Consider the following 22,635-nt stretch of genomic DNA (forward strand, 5'->3'; position numbering starts at 1 on the left):
TAGAAAATATCAACAGCTTCTCCCAGGCCACTGCATGTCATTAACAAATCAAAACGAGCTGGAAAAACACATTCTGAACTGAATTCTGTATATTACGACTAAAAAAATGGTGCCAACCCTTCCCTCCCCTGCCTTAGGGCTCCTTTTACTAAGCTGCAATAGTGTTTTTTGCGCGCGCAGAATTGCCACTCGCGCTAGACACTAATGCCAGCATTGAGCTGGCGTTAGTTCTAGCTGCATAGCGTGGGTTTAGCACGTGCGGCAATTTTGCGTGTGCTAAAAACGCTATTGCAGCTTAGTAAAAGGAGCCCTAAGTGCTAATCTATAAAAAGCACCTAATGTTAAGGCTGTTTATAGACGAGCACGCACTCCTGGGAGCCACACTTAACTTTAAGTGCAACCATTTGAACCAATGAAAATGTGGTACAAAACCTCATGCCTAAAGGTAGCCCTTTATTCTATAATTATGTTCGTAGCTGTGAGGAAAACTCCCGATCCAACCATGCCCTATTCTTGATACTGTATGTAAATTTTAGGTGCAGACTGCATGCCTAAATTTATACACATACAGTAAATTTAAATTAAAACCAATTAATGCTAATAATTGCTTAAGAAGCCAATTATAAGCGCAACTTCAAAGCACCTGTCATAGAATTCAGGGACTGTGGTTTTTTGTTTGCCGATAAGAGTACACCCTCTTTGAAAATGGTTTCCTTTCCACTATTAACAACATTGCCTACAAAACAAAATCAGCAAAGCTACAACAGAGAAGGGAAATAAAACTTTTTGGGCCGCCCATCCCCTAATGGATATGTTTCAACTGGGGCATCTTGAGCTGTAGGACTTGCCAGGTAAACCTGCAATCACAGATAAGGGGTCTTTAACTAAAGAGTGTTAAGCATGCAATATGAATTAACATGTGTTAACTGCAGGAGAGATGCCCAGTCCCTCTTGCCACTGAAGTCAAGCAATGTCCCCCCTCACACACACACATGGCAGCGGGAGAGATGCCCACTCCCTCCTGCCGCCAAGCGGTGCCCCCTGATACCTCTCCCCCAGTGCATCCGGGGAGGGGCCTAAAGCTCTGATTGGCCCATATTGTTTAAGGCCTCTCCCTATTGAAGTCTTCACTGGGTATGGGGATGGGTCGCCACTAAACATATTGTGGCAGGGAGAACCCTTGCTCAGCGGCAACCCGATTCTCTTAACTGGCATCTGTAACATGGATGGGTTCTTTTTTAGGCGGGCTTAGGCACAATTCTGTATAGGACACCCGTGTGTAATTCTCAAATGCCACTTAGGCGGCTTCTGAGACCGGGCTTCCTATACAGAATCCGGGCCTAAGTGTCCACATTAACTGTGAGCAGTGTTAACATGTGGTAATGATTATCTCGCATGGTAATTGCAGAGGACAGGCTGGGCACAACCCCAACAAGGAACACACAGCCTTTGCACTTAATGTTAATGTTCACTGTTAAGACACATTAAGTGCAAAAACTTGGCACACTTAGTAAAAGAACCCTAAAGAGTGATGGTCAACCCTATGTGAGCACTGGTCTTTGACCTGAGGGCCATCGCGTGAGTGGACTGCTGGGCAGGATGGGCCACTGGTCTGACCCAGCAGCGGCATTTCTTATGTTCTTATGTTCCATGATTAATGTAGAGAAATTTGAACCTATTTATTATCTTTTTTTTTTCTAGTCATTGGCACACGGCAGAGTTCGCAAAGTGTTCCGCACCATATGCAGCAAAATTTCATGTATTTAACAAACTGTCTTCTAAAGCAGTCACTAATTAATTCTACGTGAGCCTATTAACTAATATAATGATCACTAATCTAAACTTTTGTCATAGCATAATTTGCTTTCTTTGTCAGTCAAACTCAAAATAATTGTGTGACGAAAATGCTATCTTACGTACTTTGGCCCATTTCATGGGATTAAATCAGTGTCCAGTGATAGGTTAAGATTAAGATAGGTTAAGATTAAGATTCCTTTTCTCTCTGAGATTTTCATCCAGAACCAACTGTATAATATAGTAATTCAACCAATGTATGTTTTCAGTAAGATTTTCAATGTGCAAATAGCATGAACATTTAGATACATCCAAATATATATTTTAAATTAAATTTATCTTGTAAAAAAAATACCTATTATATGTGTTTCCAAGTGTTCCTGTCCAAAATAGATTAGGGCTGAAATCTCTATATGTAATGCCATGAGGTGAGACCCTATTCTAGAAGAATATCATGGCATCCAGATTTTATTATAAAGTACCAAGGTAGCCTGGTGTCTGCATGTCTTACATTGACATACCCCCAGTTACACCATGAGAGATCCTTGTAACATACAGCAAGTTACTTGTGAAAGTGGGAGCCCCACCCATGCTTCACCTGGGTGGTTATCCCCTTGTGTTTACATGTTATGCCACTTATGAATGGAGCTACAGATTAGCGCTTAGGCATCCTGTGACACTTTTACAAATAAGTATACCCATGCATGTAAATGCTAGCATTATATATATCAGCATAAAATAGCACAATGTCCCTTAAGAATTGGTGTGCAGGAAAAAAGATCCTACATAGGCTGTGTTTCAGCAAATGCCTGCATCAGGGGGTCAGTTTGGTAGGTGTTCTAAGACATATAAATCATTGTATACAATCAGTTCAACAAACAAATGTCAAGCTAGTTTTCTGGAACTGCAAATGAGCAGGCAAGCCCACAATACTAAGCATTTTCCCTAGTTTTGCTGATATGTGTTGAATTAAATTTTCAAAATTTGGTATTTGTTTATTTGTTGGGCTGATTGTACACAATGATTCATATGTCTTGGAACACTTACCCAATTGACAGATAAGAACATACGAGGTCTGTTCAAAAAGTTCCAGGACTGATTTTATAAAAAATTATTAAACAATCTTACAACTTAGTCCATTGGGTCCCATTCAAAGTACTCCCCTTCCCTAAGTATACACTTTTCCCAATGTTGTTTCCACTTCAGGAAACAGTCCTTAAATACATCTTCAGGAATCACTAAAAGTTGTTGCGGCAAATTTTGCTTTATGTCTTCGAATTGCTTTCCTTTTAGTTTTGAATGCCTTGGTATCGAATTGCTTTCCTTTCAGCATGGATTTCAGTTTAGGAAACAAGAAGAAGTCAGCAGGGGCCAAGTCAGGAGAGTAAAGCGGCTGGTTAAAAACTGTCATCACATTCTTTGTGCAAAATTCACAGTTTTTCTTCTGGTTGTCTGTCATCAACCATGAAACAAACTTTGCAGCAACGTGAGACATCCCCAACTTCTTTGTTAGAATGTTGTGGTATGAACCAATGGAGTTACTGCATTCCTCTGCTAATTCTCTTAACAGTTAATTGCTGATTAGCACACACAAGAACCCTCATCAGTTGATGTTGATGGTCTTCCAGTTCGCGAATCATCTTCCACTGATTCATGGCCACTTTTGAAGTGTGAATAGTACACCTTCCACAACTCATGACATGTTACCCATAAGCCATTTTCAACATAAGTTTCTGTAGCAGTCTTACCTGATTTAAAACAGGACTTCACGTTGTAGCATTGCTCATTGAGGTCACACATGATGAAAAATAGCCGATCATGAAAAATCATTTTCACAAAAACCGCTGTAGCTCAGAGACAAAAAAAAAAAAAGATATAAACAGAAAAAAGGAGGTTACTTGTGAGGTTTTAAGCTACTCAACGCTGCCTAGCGTGTCTCAAAAGAACTTCCCATTGGTGCGCAATTCAAACTATCCAGGAACTTCTTGAACAGACCTCATAAAAATTACCATACTGGGACAGACTAAAGGTCCATCAAGCCCAGTATCCAGTTTCCAACAGTGGCCAACCCAAGTCCCAACTACCTAGCAAGATCCCAAGTAGTAAAAACAGAATTCTATGCTATTTATCTTAGGAGTAAACAATAGATTTCTCCAAGCCATCTCAATAATGGCCTATGGACTTCTCTTTTAGAAAATTCCACCAAACCTTTTTAAAACCCTGCTAAGCTAACCAATTTCTCCACATATTCTAGCAACAAATTCCAGAGTTTAATTGCACGTTATGTGAATAAATATTTTCTCCAGTTTGTTTTAAATCTACTACTTAGTAGCTTCATCATATGCCCTCTAGTCCTAGTATTTTTGGAAAGAGTAAACAAGCGATTCATTTCTACCCTTTCTACTTCACTCAGTATTTTATAGACCTCTATCATTACCCCTGAGCTGTCTCTTCTCCAAGCTTTAGCCTTTTCTCATAGGGAAGTCATCCCATCCCTTTTATCATTTTTGTTGCTCTTTTCTATACCTTTTCTAATTCTGCTACATCTTTTTAGAAATACAGTGGCCCGAATTATGCAGTATTCAAGGTGTGGCCATATCATAGAGTGATACAAGGGCATTATAACACTTTACTCTTTGTTTTCCATTCCTTTCCTGATAATTTCTAACATCTATTTGCTCTCTTAGCTGCCACCATACAGTGAGCTGAGGTTTTCAATGTATCCTCAATGATGACACCTAGATCCTTTTCCTGGGCAGTGACTCCCAGCATGGTACCCTGCATCACGTAGCTATAGTTCAGGTTCCTCTTTCCCTCATGCATCATCATCTGCCATTTTGATGCCCAGTCTCAGTTCTTCTGGACTGAGGGGGGACTCATCAGTGCCCTATTTATGTTCCTTGTTTAGGGTCTTTCAATAAATTTGTTCTTCCACAAATTCTTGGGGCCCACTGTGCTGTTTTGTTTTCTGTTTTTTTTTGGGTTTTTTTGCTGTGCCTTGTTCATTGTACTTCTTATTCCCTATATCCTATTGATACATCTAAGCTCAACAAGAACTGTTTCAGCAAAAATTGCAAAGACTAGGGGACACTCGATGAAGTTACAGGGAAACTCTTTTAAAACCAATTGGAGGAAAAAAAATTTTCGCTCAGAGAATAGTTAAGCTCTGGAACGTGTTGCCAGAGATGTGGTAAGAGCGGATAGCGTAGCTGGTTTTAAGAAAGGTTTGGACAAGTTCCTGGAGGAAAAATCCATAGTCTATTACTGAGAAAGACACAGGGGAAGCCACTGCTTGCCCTGTATCGGTAGCATGGAATATTGCTAACCTTGGGTTTTGGCCAGGTACTAGTGACCTGGATTGGCCACCATGAGAACGGGCTACTGGGTTTGATGGACCATTGGTCTGACCCAGTAAGGCTATTCTTATGTTCTTATGTTAAATTCAAGTGCCCAGTTATAAAATTACCCTTTAGGCCCTAAAGTTTAGGGGTAGAAGTGATCATAGTCTCTTTGCGACAATGAAAAAACCTTTTCTAAAAGGCATTCAATTAACCAGATATCAACAGTTTTGGCATATCTAATTTTGTTACATCATTCTAAATTTACAGTCATGATTTTACAGTCAGTTTAAAATGTCACTTTGATCTTAACAGTGTCACAATGTCTTCCCTCTATCGCTTTAACTCACAGGCTGGTCTTCCTCCCTAACCCCTATGCTAATGAGTGGTGGTCCTGTCCCCCTGGGTGGCAGGCCCACCCTTCTTCACCAAGCTGCTGCCCAGGGAAATGTCACTTTATTATCAATGCTGCTTAATGAAGAAGGAATAGATATTAATTTCTCCTGTGAAGATGGCTACTCTGCCTTGTATTCTGCTGCTGAGAATGGACATACAGGTAAATTTTTTTATTTTTTGCCATATTTCAACTGCATTAGAGGTAGACAGAATTTGGCCCCATTCAGACAAAGCAAAAAAGAAAGTCACACTATTTCATCATTGGATGACTTCTTTGCAACATAATGAGATTAAGTGAGTATTGATACTGCTTTAGACTAGGAGAGATTTGTTGAAATAATTTCTCCAGATGATTGTTAGGAGTTTTTCATAAAGGTGTCATAACTTATCCTCATTAGATTAAATATTAGAATAATTGTTCTCATGAATTATGCATGTTATACATGCAAAGTGTATTGCCAGGAGGTTTCATCGGAAGCTAAAAACTTTGCATTTTGCATTGCTTCTGTACCTCAAAGTTTCTTTGTAGGAGAAATATAATGCTTCTTCTTTTGTTGTTTCTATGGAAAGATAAAAATGTCAGTAGTGTGAATAGACTAGAATCCTATAGCTAGTAATGTCCTTACAGAGTGGTTCATTCATAATGCTTGACTACTACTAATTATTTCTAGAGCACTACCAGACATGCGCAGTGCTGTACACTCACGAAGGAGACAGTCCCTGCTCGAATGAGCTTACAATCAAGATACACAGGATGCCAGAGTAGGGGTTACATACAGTTAGAGGGGATTGTAGAGGATCAAGAGTCTGTCAAGATGGGAAGAAGTCAAGGCAGCGATAGAGGATAACACGCTCGAGTAGTTTGGATAGAAACGAAGGAAGGGAGACAGGGCAATAGTTAGAGGGCAAGTGAGGTCAAGTGAGGGTTTTTTGAGAAGTGGCTTGACTATCGCATGTTTGAAGGCATCAGGTACAGTTGCAGTTGAAAGAGGTTGAGGATATGACATATAGCAGGGATAAAAATATGTGAGATGGGGTCAAGTAGAGGGGTGGGAATAGGGTCAGATGGGCATGAAGTAGGCTTGACATACAGTTAAACCAATGTTGACATCACCAGTGTAGAATCAAACTATTGGTCTAATTATTTTTTAATGGCGTTAATAAAAGGACAAGGAAAAACAATACATAATATTGAAATGTACTCGAATAAGAATTGCTGCCTTCTGCAAACTAAGGGCTAGATTCACTAAGCAAACCGAAATGCTTTCTTTTTAAAGATGCTATTAATTGCTAATTTTTCTTTTATAATTTTATTACTATTTTAATTTTTACAAGACCTATATGTGGTCTTCTACACCCCTATCGTTTTACCCTTATTCGTCTCCTTTACTGTCAAATATGGTAGTTCGTCCCCCATTTTCCTTGGATCTGTTTTCTTTTATTGTCTCCCCGTACTGAAAAGTGTACTGTTTTTAGATTTGTCCATCGCTTTATATTACAATTAAGTGATCCATCAAATTTTATTAAAACTTGAATGCCGTACCCCCTCAATTGCATGGGCGGATCAGAGGATGATCGGGACAGAGATTAGTGAATTGTGTGGGAGGGAAATCGGATCGTAAAGGGGTCGCTAAGTGGTCAGAAGTTGATTGGTGGGCTTAGTGAATCTAGCCCTTAATCCCTCCATTGCCCCAGGTACATTAGATTGTGAGCCCACCAGGACAGAGAGAGAAAAATGCTTGCGTACCTGAATAATTTAATCTAATCTTCAATTTGTGAGTCGCACATACCTATACAGGCTCAAGGCGACAGATCAAAGAGGAAGGGGAGAGTAGTAGAGGAGGGGGGCATGGAGAAACAAGAGAGGGGACTAGAAGAAGGGGGTGCTATACAGAAATTGAGACAGTTGTCAAAGAGGTGAGTCTTCAGGTTTTTTCTGAATAAAGCGTAATTTGTCTCTTTCCTGATAACTTCTGGTAGGTCATTCCAGGTTTTTACACTCAGATAAGTTAGCATAGAGTGGAAAATTTGCTTGTAGTGGAGGTATTTTATAGATGGCAGGTTTAGTTGAATTCTGTTAAGGATTCTTTTTGATGATGACCAAACATTAGATAATAATTGGATGGGGGGGGGGGGGGCTGCTGAGCTTCCCTATAGAATCTGGTGTAAGATACATAACGATTTGAAAATTATTTTGGATGATATTGGGAGCCAGTGAAGTTGCCTGATGAAGGTTGTGATTGAGTCAAATTTCTTTAAATTGTAGATTAGTCTAATGGCTGTGTTCTGGATGAGTTGTAGTTTGTAGATAAGAGTGGTGTTGATGCCAAGATAGGCGGAGTTGCAATAGTCCAGTTGAGGTAGGACCATCATCTGAACTATCAGAGCAAAGTGGTGTGGGTGGAAGTATGGTCTAGTGAGTCGCAGTTGACTTATAGTATAGATGGTCTTTTGTCGAAGATTAGATATTTGTGGTTCCATTGTAAGAGTGTCATCTAAGATGCAGCCTAATACCTTGGTAGATCTTTCCATTATGAGAGTGATGCCTGATGAAAGAGTGAGGTTAGGTATGGCATTCTGTTGTGTGGTGCGGAATAAACACATGTAAACCATTCTGATCTCCCCTGGGAGAACAGTACAGAAAAGTGAACAAATAAATAAATATGCTTCTCAAAATGACCTCCTAAGCATGAGAAGAATGGTCATTAAAACTCAACTTTTGGAATTTCACTGTATCCTGCTATCAGACAATTGATAAATTGAAATACCTGAGAATTTCAGACAATATAAACATATAAATGTAGTTTGCCATGACTTTTCATACTTAGTTACTGTAGTCATATTTATTTCTGCTTAATTTTTAGAGTGTATGAGATTGCTGTTGACCTCAGGAGCATACGTAGACGCTGCTGATAAAAATGGCTTTACAGCCTTATGTTTGGCTGCTGCTCAGGGACATTTCAAGTAAGTGATATGCTAACAAATAAAGAAAGTTTTCTTGTCCAGGGTTTGCAAAAGATTTTTGCCCTTCAGAAGGATCAAGACCTGAATGATGATATCCCTTAATGCAGTAAATCAGCCACAGAACTGGAACGTTTCTGCTGTTGAGAGTTATTGTAGGGACTGATATACAAATGGCTTGCCCAATTCACTGAAAGGATAATTTTTTGAGGCCAAGTGGTTTCTTACAATAAGGACTATTGTATAAAGACACATGCAGATATTCAGACTGCGGGAGATCGCTGGTGATTTTCCGCACTCCATGGCAATACCAAAAATTCAGTACTGTGTCATATCTGGAAACCGGTTTTGAATTTCCAGTTTATTTTTGGCCAGCTAAGACATAGCCAACTATGACAAAGATATACCACTCTTTTAGGCAGTTGTCTGGCTGCTGAACATAGCCAGCGAGCCAGATATTCAGAGCCAGATATTCAGTGAGCCAGATAGATGGCTATCCCACACTGAATATCGGTGGATAGCTGGCTGTGTACTATTTAGATGGCCAGGAGTTGTTTCCAGCCATCTAAATAGCACTGAGTATTGGTCCAATTGTCAACTATGAGGCAATTCTATGAATTTTTTGCCATATGATGAGAGCCAATCAGTGGCATAGGTAAGTGTGTGCCAATCAGCGGTGCATTCTTCCCTGTCATGCCTGCCCGCCCCCCTCTCTTTGTACCTCTTCAAATCTTCACCAGCAGTGAGCATCTCCTACCTGCTGTTTTCGCTGGCCTCAGCTGTCCCTCTGATGTCATTTCCTGATCCTGCAACCAGGAAGTGACATCAGAAAATGAGCTGAGGCCTGTGCAAGCAGCAGGTAGGAGAGGCTGCTCACTGTGGGTAAAGATTTGAAGAGGTAGATGAGCAGAGAGAAGGAGAGGTGCCAGCACCCCTACCAAGATGGCACCCAGGGCAATCTACCCCCCTCCCCAACTATTCCATTGGTGCCAATCTTTGATACATGTTTTGCAAGTGGGTGTTCACATAGGCAGAGTGTGATCAGAAAACAGAATTACACATGTAAATTATAGAATACTAGTAATTTTGGATGGAATTCTAGAAATGGTACCTAAATGTAGGTGCTTAAGTTAATTGACAAATGCCGTTTAATCCGGAAACTCCCCCCCCCCCCCAAGCAAAGCTACAGTGTCTACTGACACCTGAATAATAGGCCAAACACCACCAGAAGTCCAACAGGACACGAACCCACAAAAGCAAAGCAGATAAGGAAGACAGATAGAACGGACAATGGACAATCCACAGGAGACAGCAGGATAAAACATAATTGTTTATTTCAGTCTGAGATATACAGTAAAGTGGACCCAGCACAGTACTGTGTTTCAGTGAGCCAAATCACCTGCATCAGGGGTCACTGTATTTTAGGACTTGAATGAATATAACACCACATGTGAATGATGAGATTTCAATCAAATGCATTAATTTAAGGGAGACAAAGGTGGAAAGAAAGAAACCCACCTTAAAAAGGTGGCCCCTAATTCAGGAGGTTTGGCTTGCCGAAACACAGTACTGTTGAGTCCACTTTATCATATATCTCGGACTGAAATAAACAAGCCTAATTTTATCATGTTGGCTCCTGTGGATTGTCCATTGTCCGTTCCCACTGTTTTTCTCGTCTGCCTAAATAATAGGCACCAGAATTATGCCTACGTAGGTGCTTTACAATGCTTAATGCTACTATGGGCGTGGCTAATATCAGAAGTGGCGTTAGGAGCTGTAAAGCACCTACATAGGTGCAATTTACAACAAGGATAGTTGCCAGAAATGTAGGCCTGGATAAACCTGGCCTACATTTCCGGCGACCATCTTTCCCAGAGGCGTGATTCACTGTTCATTGCCGTCGTGTGATTCACACGTGAACGAAGAGGGCAATGCTGGATGGTGGTAGTGTATGAAAGGAAAGATTTGGGGTGATGGTAGGGGGTACTGTTCCCTCTAAGCTGAGCAGGAGTCCTTCGCCTACAGTCCTGCCAGTAGGAGGTACCGTTTCACTATCACATTTTCAATAGTGAGGGAGAGCTAAGCTCTGTAAGGAATTGTAAACATAGTATTGAAGTACCAATCCCCACTGGCAGCAATGCAGTTTGAGGACTCCTGCTCGGCTTAGTGGGAACAGTGGTGAGGGGGGAGGGAGCAATGAATGATGCTGAATGTCAGGGAAATAGAGGGATAGATGTTGGAAATGGAAAATGAGAGAAAGAAGGGATATGCTGGACACGAACAGAGGGAAGGAAAAGGGAAGAGAGATGGGAAGTGTGCATGTACTGTATGGTGGGGAACAGAAGAGAAGGGAGGAGAGATCTCTCCTACATGCAGAAGGAGAAAGAGAAGGGAGGAGAGGCCTCCCATGGATGGAGGGAAAGAGAAAAGCTGGAAATTAGATATATTTGAGAAGGAAGCAGAACAATGGAATAGAGTTGAATGCGAAAGATGGATATAGAGCAGGAAGTGAAGAAGAAAGGGGCAGAGAAAAAGAAATTGTGAATGGACATGAGGCTCTGGAAGCGAGTTCAGAGCACAGGCAGAGGGAAGCAGAATCTAAGACAGGAAACAAGATGAGAAAAAATAAAATCACTGGCCACAAAAGTAAGTAACATTATTTTTTAATTTTCAGTTTAGTAACTGAGATATGTCAGTTTTGAGAATTTACATCTGCTGTCTGCGTTTTGCACTTTATGCGATTAAAAATTGTAATCACGATTAACTATGCGATTAAAAATTCTAATCAATGTGCAACCCTAATTATAGTAGACATTGTGGGCAGCAGAGAATTTTGATGAAGGAAAGCTGCCGAGAGTCATGATTTCATATCCCTGAACATATAAGACAGACTTCTGTTTACTCAGCTGAAATTGAACAATGATGGCATTGTTCATCTTTCTGTTTGTGCCGCAAAAGCCTTTTGCAGTCCAGGTGCCATCCTCTCCAGAGGCATCATTAATGTATTTAAAAAAGCATTCAGATCATTTTGCGACTCAATAATACCATTTAAATAGAAGTGGCTGCATTTTTTGTTTGTATGTTCATGGGAGATATGAGTAAATGGATAGAGCATTGAACTAAGAAGTGTAGCTTTTCAATTATAATCTGTGAGTCTCTAGGAAAATCAATTTTCTGTTTTCTCATCGTTGACTCAAAATGGGGTCTTTGATGTACAACAAGTTTCAAATGAGCATGAGCTAGTAAGCAGATAAACGTGTGTGTGGCTGATATTGAGGTCAAATTTATGATATTATATTTTCTCCATAATTTTTCTTTTTATCTATAGAATTGTTTCCATTGTAACAATTTTTCTTACATTGTGATAATTTTTGAAAAATATAAAAATTACTATACAAAGGAGGGTTTCCTCAAGGCTACTATGTGTTTTAGGGATAGTAGCCTTGAGAAAATCCTCCGGGTGAAACATATTGGCTTATTAATCCCTGAGAATTCGACCACTTAAGCTAAGTTTTTAAAATCCTAATGACACAGCTATTCATATATCTAATTATAAGCAATTTATAAGAGAGACCCGGTGAGGACTGAATGCATAAAGCCAGATACTATGAAAAAATTTTTGAGAATCATGGTGGCATATCTGAGGGTCTAAGCTACTAATGGTCATAAGTGAGGGTATTTATGAGGTGGTCTTAAGTGGACTATCCTCGAAGCAGATAAATCTAACACATACATCACTATGCTAACACCATCCATCAAAAAAAAGCATGGTGATGACACCATTAATAGAGAATGACACGGTGACAAAATTCATCACCGTTCCCGTCCCCGCGGATAACCGCGGGAAACCATCTTCATATCATTCTTTAAGGAGAGAGGGAATAATCAGAGTATGAATGGCCACAACTACTGACCCGCAAGCTTTGCTTTGAAGAATGCTGGTGTAGAAGGACTGAGGCTGAAATAGACACTAAAAAATGAAATGGGATTATTTCCCGCAGTTATCCGTGGGGATGGGAACGGTGATGAATTTTGTCACCATGTCATTCTCTAACTTGTGGGTATGTCTTGCAGGGAAAGAAAGTGCAAAGTACAAAGTGATCCTGAAGGCAAATCATTTCCAGTTTGCCACAGACCTGAAAGAACTTGTGCTATTCTGCCAAGGCAAATGGGTAAAAAGTTGTACCATCCCGCTATTCAGTGCTGATACTTCCTTAATATCTTATGGCTGCTACTGATGAAAATCAAATACGGAACCAAGGGGTGTGAACATTTAGGCAAACAAGACTTCCTGGTTTCTTCTTAATTCCTTTTTGAATCTAAATCTTTTTTTTTTTTTTTTTTTTTTTTTTTTTGGTCCACTTGTTTATTTCTTTTTCAATCTAATTATCATTTTCTCAGCATATCTCTCATACCAGGCACCCCCGCCCCCCATGTTTTATCCCTTCCCTCTATCTCATTTCTTCTAAGATTGTGTAACTTTCTCCCAACCTTCCCAATTACCCTCACTGTCAGGTTTGTCCATATGTTCTAAATGTCTCTATTTTTTCTTTCTCACTAATCTCTCCCAACACATCTAAATACTTCTCTCTTTTCTATCTAGATTTTATTGTTAACCGGTCAGATATTTGTTTTATGATCGGGTTATAAAAAACCAATAAACTTGAAACTTGAAACTTACTGCAATAGTTCTTACAATGAGCATGAAGCAAATTCCTACTTAAATGCTTTGCGAATGGTAATTATTATACAGCACTTTATGAAAAATTTACAAGGCTTGAATATTTTTTACAGGCACTCTGGTGTCCAAGTTTATTTAGCTTTGATATTCCGCCAGTGGCGATGCCTTCGTAGCAATCTCGTATCGAGTTCATGTGTTCAGTTAGGCATTGTGGCATTGTATAAACTGACTTGTTTTTTTGATCTCACCATGCTAGATGTACAGAATTATTACTTGCATACGATGCTGATTTTAACCATGCCGCTGAAGGAGGACAGACCCCTTTGTACTTGGCTTGTAAAAATGGAAGTAATGGATGTACCAAACTCTTACTGGAGGCTGGAGCAGATCGATGCACAGTGACCAGAGTAAGTGAAAGAATCCAAAAAGGTTCTGTTGGGAACTCAAGGCTGACCATTGGCATCACGCATTTTCTTTGTTGCGATTATTGTACCATGTCCAGTACCTTTATTTTATCGTTTTCTGCAACTTTCATCTGTAACAAACAGTAGTTTTTGCGGTAATATGCTGGAAATGGAAAGTCTTACTTGGTAACTGACTGGTGTAACACAGTAAACCCTGGATTCCAAAAAGGGAACCCGAATATCCATGTCCTAATTTGCGTGCAATCAAGCCTAAGTGATTAACAGGCATATTAACATCAATCATCGGATGCTAACAATTATTGATGTTAATTGGCCCCAATTAGAGGCTGCATGCACATTTGTCTGCGCACTATTCTATGAGCCAGGGTGCCTGCTCTACCCAAAAAGGGGAGGGGCATGAGTGGGTCACGGACATTCTGAAATGATGTTTGCAATGTTACAGAATTCCAGGGATCTGTACCCAACATGCACACTAGAACTTATACTAGGTTTCAGATGGCATAAGTCCTCGCCCCCCCAAATTAGGGTGTGGGAATCCTTGCTATGGCTATTTTATGAAGGTAGTGACCTTGATGGAATAGTGCTGTAATGATTTTTATTTTATATTTATATACCACATATATCCTAAGTGGTTTACATTCAGGTACTTTATTATATTTCCCTATCTGTCCCGATGGGCTCAAATTCTATTTAGTGTACCTGGGGCAATGAGGGGATTAAGTGATTTGCCCAGGGTCACAAGGAGCAGTGAGGGAATTGAGCCCCCAGCCTCAGGGTGCTGAGGCTGTAGCTCTAACCCCTGCACCACACACTCCCACTCCCAATGCCTATTTTTCAGCACCGATGACTGAATCTGATCCTAAGTGCAATCAATGCTGAAGGAAGATGCCGACGTTTGAGTGTGCTGTGAACGTCGCCCTCTTACCTCTGTTGCACTGTGCAGCCTGGCTCTTCAGCTTTAAGCCGCATGGAGCAGGAAATCCAATGCAAGGGCTCATGAGGCTGCAAGACTTGCAGTGGAGCTCCTTCCCGCACTGCTCAAAAGTAGGGCGAGAGCAGCAGAAGTTGCAAGGGAAGAGGGGTGCCAATTTCCAGCATACAGGGGAGGAACCAGAAACTCTGGCTCCATCTCCATTTGTTAAGAACGTCAATAGTTTAAAAAATATATCCCCAGAGATCAGTAGCAGTAGTAAATTAATACAGTAAAGGCAGATGAGGGATCTAATTATACCCTGCGTCTCTATAGTACTGAGTTAGCTATTGACAAAGAGCTATGCAAAAATTCATTCGTCTCGGTTCATTGATTTCCCAGCTTTAGATGGTGTGAGGGCTGAACAGTAAAACTTAGAGGTAATGTATGGAAAATTATATTGCTGAGACAGGTTTCAGTGTAACCTTTTAATGTAAGGACATAAAAGAAAAACTGAAAGCTGTATATAGAGTAGTTGCTTTTATTTTGTTATGCTATTACTGAGCAAAGATATTCAAACCCTGGAAGGAATCAATTCTACTTTAAGTCCTATTGAATTTCAGTCACTGTCAGACCTGTGACAGAAATGTCAAATAATCTGTATAAATTATAGTAGGCTGATAGAACAGGGGGCACTTGCTTTATATATACCATAATAAAATATTGACTTGAAACCTACTGTTTCCGTTAGTTAATCTGCTGTGTCTGTGCCTGCTTTTGGAGGATTTCAAAATTCCTGCTACATGGCAATAGTGTCACTCAATTTTGAGCTCATTCCAGACATAATTGAGGTCCTACTTGCTAACTACTGCTGATTCAGAGAGGAAGTAAGGAAACAGGGGTCCTTTACTTATTAACAGTGATCTTTGTGTGTTATGAACTGTTTTCCACCTTAAATCTACTAGTAGGTGGCAGACATTGCAGTATAGCATTTTACAGTCAACGATCTGCTGGAACTGAAGGGTTAATCTCCTTCTGCTCTGAAGCCTTCAAAGACAGATGTGAGCTGACAGAGATCAGGAACTGGAATCTGAGTGCCCAGATACTGTTATAAAATAGGCTCTCACCACATATCATCAGAGGTGCCCATTTAAAGAAATACCCTCTATAGGGGCTACTTCTATGACAGGGCACCAAATAAAGATGTGACTCCAGCACCTATTTTAAGCTTAGTCTATAAAGACAGTAAGGTCTAGATTCTATAACCGGTGCCTGTAGTTAGGCGCTTAGATTGATGGGCCTAGTTGATTTAAGGCTTAATCGGCACTGATAATTGAAAAGCACCATTAAAACGTAATTAAAAAAAAAACAATTTCAAAAAAATAGCTGAGATAGGCATCTACTCCAAAGTGCCTACCAAAAAGTAGATGTGGTTAAGGGGCAGATTTTAGGTGTGGTTTCACATTCTTGAAAGCGAGACAAAAGCTCAAAATTAGCCTGCATGAATTCTAATGAGAAGTGCAGATTCACCTCTAGTCATTTTTCAGTGTTTGGAGGGAAAATGCATAAAAATTGATTTGTGTGTGTGGATCTTTTCTTTTTATCTCAGGACGACTGGACACCGGTTCATGCAGCTGTGGATTCTGGTAGTGTTGACTGCCTTAAGCTTCTTATGTACTATGGACCTGCAGAGGATGGAAATTTTCTATGTGATGCAGAGCTCAATCTTGACCTTTTGGATCTGGATGGCATAGAGACCAATGATAGCCATAAAGTTCAGCCTGTTGTTTCTGCAGATCTCATCAACCACGCTGACAAAGAGGGTTGGACGGCTGCCCATATAGCAGCATCAAAGGGCTTTAAGGTTAGTCTAGATAAATCTTTGAGAATCAGCTAGAGCTTAATCAGCTACACCTCTGAATGTCTGACAACTTTAAGGTGAACAGTTAAGCTCTGTCTCTCTTATAAAATTGTTTATTAGAGTTCGTTGCTGTCTCATGTAAATCTATTTATATCTATTTTAATATCCACCATGACATGGATGGGTCTGGAACATTCTGAAAAGTTGGGCACAATGTTAGAGAATATAGAATGTCCAAGAAAATCCGGACATGTTCTCTTTTTAGAGGACTGTCCAGGTTCCTGGATGGACTTTCCAAAACCTGACAGTTTTTCCGGGATTTGGAAAGCCCCGAGCTCCAGCTGCGTCTGGAGGGCCTTCAACAAGCATGCGCGGATAACGTCACAGGCATCCGCGAATGCTTGAGGCCCTCCAGACACGGCCTGGAGGTTGGGAAAAAAGAGACAAGGCTTTTTGGGGGCGGAGGCTGGAGGAGGAATGGGGTGAGTTGGAGGCGGGGCTCGACTGGGGACAGAACAGGACAGTGCAATGTTTTTGGGTTTGCCCTTCATAAAATATGGTAATCCTATCCATGCCTAATGTGTGCACCATGATTTATACCAGTTTTCAACTGGCGTAAGTCCGGCACCCAGAGTTGGGGGCAGGAATCCGCTATAAGCATGTGACAAACTGGAAGCAAACCCCACAGGAATAGGCACCAAAACCAAGTGGGGGCAAGTCCAAAATTAAATCATTCTATTAGAGATCCTCTATGTTCATCCCACGCTTTTTTGAAATCCATCATCGTTTTCCTCTCCACCACTTCCCTTGGGAGGGCATTCCAGGCATCTACCACCTTCTCCTTGAAGAAGAATTTTCTAACATTGCTCCTAAGTCTTCCTCCCTGTAACCATTCTGCCCCAGCCCCTCCATGTTCCCTAGCCCTGCCCCCCACACAGACTTCCTCTTAAGCTTGTGGTTGTTTCTGGGAGGGCCTCTGAGCATGTGTGGATGCGACACAATGCGTGCATGCATGTGATGTTGCATCATATCCGCGCATGCTTGGATGCCCTCCCACAAACAGCCCTGAGCTGAAAACCCGGACAAACTCCTTACAGGTTAGAAAGACACCCGGACAGTCCTCCAAAAAGAGGACATGTCTGGGTAAATCCAGACGTCTGATAAACCTATGCATGACAAACTTGGTTGCTCTTAAGGGACTTCAGCAGGCCCTGGCAGCAGCTGATCTGGCTCATTTCTTCTTTCCCGCTGAGATCATGTAGGAAGAGGATGAGGAAGTGAGTGGCTGCACTTAGGGCCACTTCCTCCTCCTGTGCCAACCTAGACCTAATTGCTCATGTGAACTACAGGGACCTCTGCAGTCCCATGGTTCATGAGGAATCAAGTCGGCCGGCAAAAGAAGATGAAGCAGTCTGATGTGCAGCTGTTCACTTCCTTATCTTCTTGCTGCACAATCTGAGTGGCGGAGTGGGAGAGAGAGAGAGAGTGAGTGAAAAGAACAGTTGCTGCCTGGGCTGAGGATTAGAAGGGGAGCAAGGTGAGAGAGAGAGAGGGGGAAGGGGACAGAATAAGGTGAGAATGTGTCAGGAGGAGGGGGGCAAAGCAAGGTCAGAGTGTGCCAGGGAGATTGAGGGGTGGCAGAGCAAAGTCAGAGTGTGCCATGAGGATTTGGGGGGGGGAATTTATTTCTACTCTTTATATTTCGATTATGCAATTAATTGTGCAATTAAAAATTTTAATTGATAGACAGCCCTAATAATATGTATAGATGTATAAAATTTGATATAGTTAATGATGATGGAAATTTACAAAGTATAATACTCTCCAGTGTCTTTGTGTTATTTCACCTTCTCACCCTGATTGATTCATGTGTTCAAGTCCTAACCTCATGTACATAAGGACAACATAAGGTCATAGTTCTTTTCATCGAATGGAATGGTATTGTGACTTTTTTTTTTTACCACAATATGTCTAGAGAAATGACTGCTGGATAATCAAGACTGATATTTCAAGAGCTTCTGCTTTATCTAGTTCCTCAAAAATCAATTATTATGGTTTTAAGTATCCTATTGTTTTAATTGGCACAAGGTTAGAGAACAAGTGACTTCAGCTGCTAGTGTGAAAAATGAGTCTGGCTCCAGTCTGAATTCATGAACTGTATTATGTGCAATGGTCTGCCAAAGGACATCGTAGAAATACTCATCATCTACTCTGAAAATGTCATTTCATCTTAACCTAAAGCCTCTCAGCTACATCATATGTCTCTCTTTTCTGATCAATTAGTGCAAACTATATAGTTGAAAAAGTCTATAAGGGAAAGTAGAAATCAACACATAATACAAGGGCTGGTCACTGCTAAGACCCCCTGGTAATTTTCCCAACGTTATATTGAATGCGAATTGACCCTCAGAAATGCCACCAGCCACTCAAATATGTTTCATAGTGGTTGGATTTATACATTATATCCTCACCGGGTCATTTTGGTTTTGTTTTTAAATTTGTGAATATCTTAGTTTTTCATAAAGTGCAACAGTGCCAAAGTAAAACTTATTGTAAATAAGAGCTAATACTTAGCTTAGCTATAATGGTCCATTCTAAGGGATACTATCACCAACATGTTTCACCCAACACGGGTTTCATCAGGACTGTGATCCCTAGAATATTAAAAGACATTTAGAAACTGTATTAAACTCTAATATTCTTACAAACACTTAAAAACTATTCACCTCTGAATAACTAAAGTATTTACCTCGATTAAAATGTGTTTCCCACGACGCAACCACTCCATAAGTTTTAAAATGGCCGCGGCGTGTAATAACTGCTATTTAAATACCCCCCCCCCACCGGGGAGCCAAACCGCCCCCAACCCGGGTCAGCAGAAGCCCTGCTGATGTCAGCAAGTAGGCGGGGTGGCTGCCCGGAGGCAGGGCAAAAGATTTCATAATTTCAAAACCCCATAACGGGATCTTACAAAAATCTTTAAGCACTCCCTCCTTTCTATATTAAAATTGAAATTGAAAATGAAGGGGCACAAAATTAAATGTTGATGTGTGATCCGCACTACTAATATTCACTTAAAGTCACTCTTCATTTAGAATCATATTTCAAATTTTGGCAAAAAAAAAATAGGATCTCCAAATGCACTGCAAATAGTGTCTCGTGCCAAAGAATCTAATTTCTTGTAACTTCAGGAAGAGAAAAATATGTGCAAAGATAAATATCTTCAAAATATGCAGTAGAACCTTGTCACTACGTTTTAAGCACTGGGTAGGAAATGCCACTGTCTAGAGTTCTTAGCACAGTTTTTTGGTGGAAAGTTTTCCCATCCAGAAGTTGCTGGAAAGAATATATCTCGTACCCCCTTTGGGTATATGTTCTTTCAGAATTAAGTGAGCAAAATAGTACTTGGTGCTTCAATGAAGACTCTCGACAAAGTCTTCAATGAAGGTTCTCGACAAAGTCTTCAATGAAGAAGATTCTCGACAAAGTATTCAAAGGCAAGAAGGTAACACTCCAAATGAAGATCAGACTTGTCCACGCACTCATTTTCTCAGTAGTCAGTTACGGATGCGAAAGCTGGACACGACGGAAACAAGACAGAAAGAAGATTGACTCATTTGAGCTTTGGTGCTGGAGAAGGATTTTGGGCATCCCGTGGACTGCCAGATGAACTAACAAATCGATTCTGGAAGAGATCAAACTGGCTATGTCACTCAGAGCCCAAATGACGAAGTTATGACTGTCTTATTTTGGTCACACCATCAGAAGAGAGAGATCATTGGGAAGATTGGAGGAACTAGGCGAAGAGGGCGACCTGCAATTAGATGGCTAAACAGGGGCCAAACAGATAATGCTGTGCCGATTAAAAGAAGCATTGAAAGAAATAATGAGAGGGGAAACTGCGGAAAGGAGTTCCCCTGCTCACCAGATCTTGCTCCATCTAACTATTTTCTATTTCTAAACTTTAAAAAGAGTTTGAAAGTGCAACAATTTTTGAGTGATTTGCAGGTGATTGCAACAGTTGGACAGTATGTCTGTGACCAGACATTAGAGTATATTTTTTGGAAGGGTTACTGAAACTTCAGACATCATGAGCCAAGTGAATATGTGGAACTTAGGGGTAAATATGGGGAATAACTTGTAAGTTTCATGGCTTTGCGTCATTCCCTCTTTGGTTGGGCTGAGAACATTTCATTAGAGAGTGAAAATAACCATGGGGATGACTCTGGAGGACCTTTTTAGACTGGCACAAAATCGATTTCTTTTTAGATCTGCAATTCATCAAGTTGCTAGGACTCGAGTACGAGTCGATGGCATCTAACAACAACAAGAGAACTTTAACTAACATCCTCCCCCAGATTAATTTTCAGAACCCTACTGATGTTAAGAGTATTCAACTGGCCAGACATTTGATCAAGCTGGTATATGATATGATATAATATAATATATTATATATTATATTATATAATATATATAATAATATAATATATATTATATAATATTATATATTATATTATATTATATAATATAATATATATTGTAATATAATATGTTATAATATATATTATATAATATAATATATATTGTAATATAATATATATAATATTATATAATATATTATATATATAATATGTATAATATAAAATATAATAAAGATTTCTCCATATTTCTCTGGGCTCATGAGAATATCTAGGAAGCTCCTATGCATCTATCACCTTAGAGTGAAGGAGTGGCCTAGTGGTTAGTGCAGCTGCTTCAGCACCCTGAGGTTGTGAGTTCAGTTCCTACTGTAGCTTCTTGTGACTCTGGGCAAGTCACTTAACACTTCATTGCCCCAAGTACAAAATAAGTACCTGTCTGAAATATGTAAACTGGTTTGATTATAATCACACAGAAAAAGCAGTATATCAAGTCCCATCCCCTTTATCATTTCTCTTCTGGAATAATGCCTTCAAATAGGTTTGCTATATGTGTAACCCCTATTTCTATAGTTAGCTAGGTTGTGGCCTAAGGTAAGCCCAATGGAATAGGGACCAAGTACATAATCTAATCTAATCTAAACCTTAGGTTTGAATACCGCATCATCTCTACATTCGTAAAGCTCGACACGGTTAACAAGAGTTAGGGTAGAAAGGAACTCCAGTGGAGGGAAGAGGCAAAATGAAGAGAAAATTTAGAGGACTAGAATAACCAGAGAGGGAGGAAGAGTTACATTTTTGAGAATAACCAGGTTTTTAGATGTTTGCGGAAGAGTTGGAGGGAGCTCAGATTCCTAAGAGCGGAGGTAAGGTTGTTCCAGAGCTGAGTGATTCTGAAAGGGAGGGAAGAACCTAGTTTTCCTACAAGTGAAACGCCTTTTAGAGAGGGAAAGGAAAGTTTCAGTTTTTGGGTGGATCTGGCAGAATTGGGGTTAGAGGAGTTCCAAGAAAGAGGAATGAAGGGATAATCCTGTTTATTGGTTGAGGGCTAGGACTGGTCTGCATCAGGAGGTTGAATAAGTTGATCGGGCATTTATAGTTCTCTGCACAAATAACTCAGCTGATGTCAGAGTCTTTCACTGAACTAGAATTTTTATTGAAACTTTTTTAAGTTCACATCATGAGCTGATGCAAAGTGTATCACAACAGGATATCATATGACTGGGGTTTAACTTTATACAAAACCACTTCTGTACCTTCTGTAGTATTAAGCTTTTACACATTACTTATGCAGTCCTTTTTTAAGCAATGGCAAAAAATGGACAAAGAGTTGGTTGAGGCTGTTTTTTTACACATCAGCCCACTTCTATTGCTTGTGGAATCTATTCTCTCATTACAGCTAGTTTTAAGCCCCTGAGTGAGGCTTTTTGGCGAAATGCGTCGAGTATTGATTTATTTCCACATGGTCTGCTTATGGTCATCTGTTCCGTGTTGGATTATATAGGGATCAATTGCCTTACTGTTTTCTCACTTCTTTAGGATTGTCCACTTCCATTCCATAATTAATAATTGATGAGACATATTTATTTATTTATTTATTCAATTTTCTATACCGTTCTCCCAAGGGAGCTCAGAACGGTTTACATGAATTTATTCAGGGAGTCAAGCATTTTCCCCTGTTTGTCCTGGTGGGCTCAAAATCTATCTAATGTACCTGGGGCAAAGGGGGGATTACCATAAGTGACTTGCCCAGGGTCACAAAGAGCAGCGTGGATTTGAACCCACAACCTCAGGGTGCTGAGACTAGCTTTTACCACTGTGCCACTCTAGAAATCAAACTGTAGCAGAAGT

General features: G+C 40.2%; 1 protein-coding gene across 1 annotated transcript in view; it reads left to right on the forward strand.

The window, feature by feature from the left end:
• Positions 1–22,635, forward strand: part of CTTNBP2 (cortactin binding protein 2) — a 330,426-nt gene that overhangs the window by 176,090 nt on the left and 131,701 nt on the right. Inside the window, 4 exon segments of the mRNA XM_033959698.1 lie at positions 5,485–5,688; positions 8,393–8,492; positions 13,427–13,577; positions 16,115–16,369. Coding sequence (XP_033815589.1) covers positions 5,485–5,688; positions 8,393–8,492; positions 13,427–13,577; positions 16,115–16,369 — 710 coding nt within the window.

The sequence above is a fragment of the Geotrypetes seraphini genome, chromosome 9 (assembly GCF_902459505.1).
Source record: "Geotrypetes seraphini chromosome 9, aGeoSer1.1, whole genome shotgun sequence".
In the NCBI taxonomy this organism is placed as follows: Eukaryota; Metazoa; Chordata; class Amphibia; order Gymnophiona; family Dermophiidae; genus Geotrypetes; species Geotrypetes seraphini.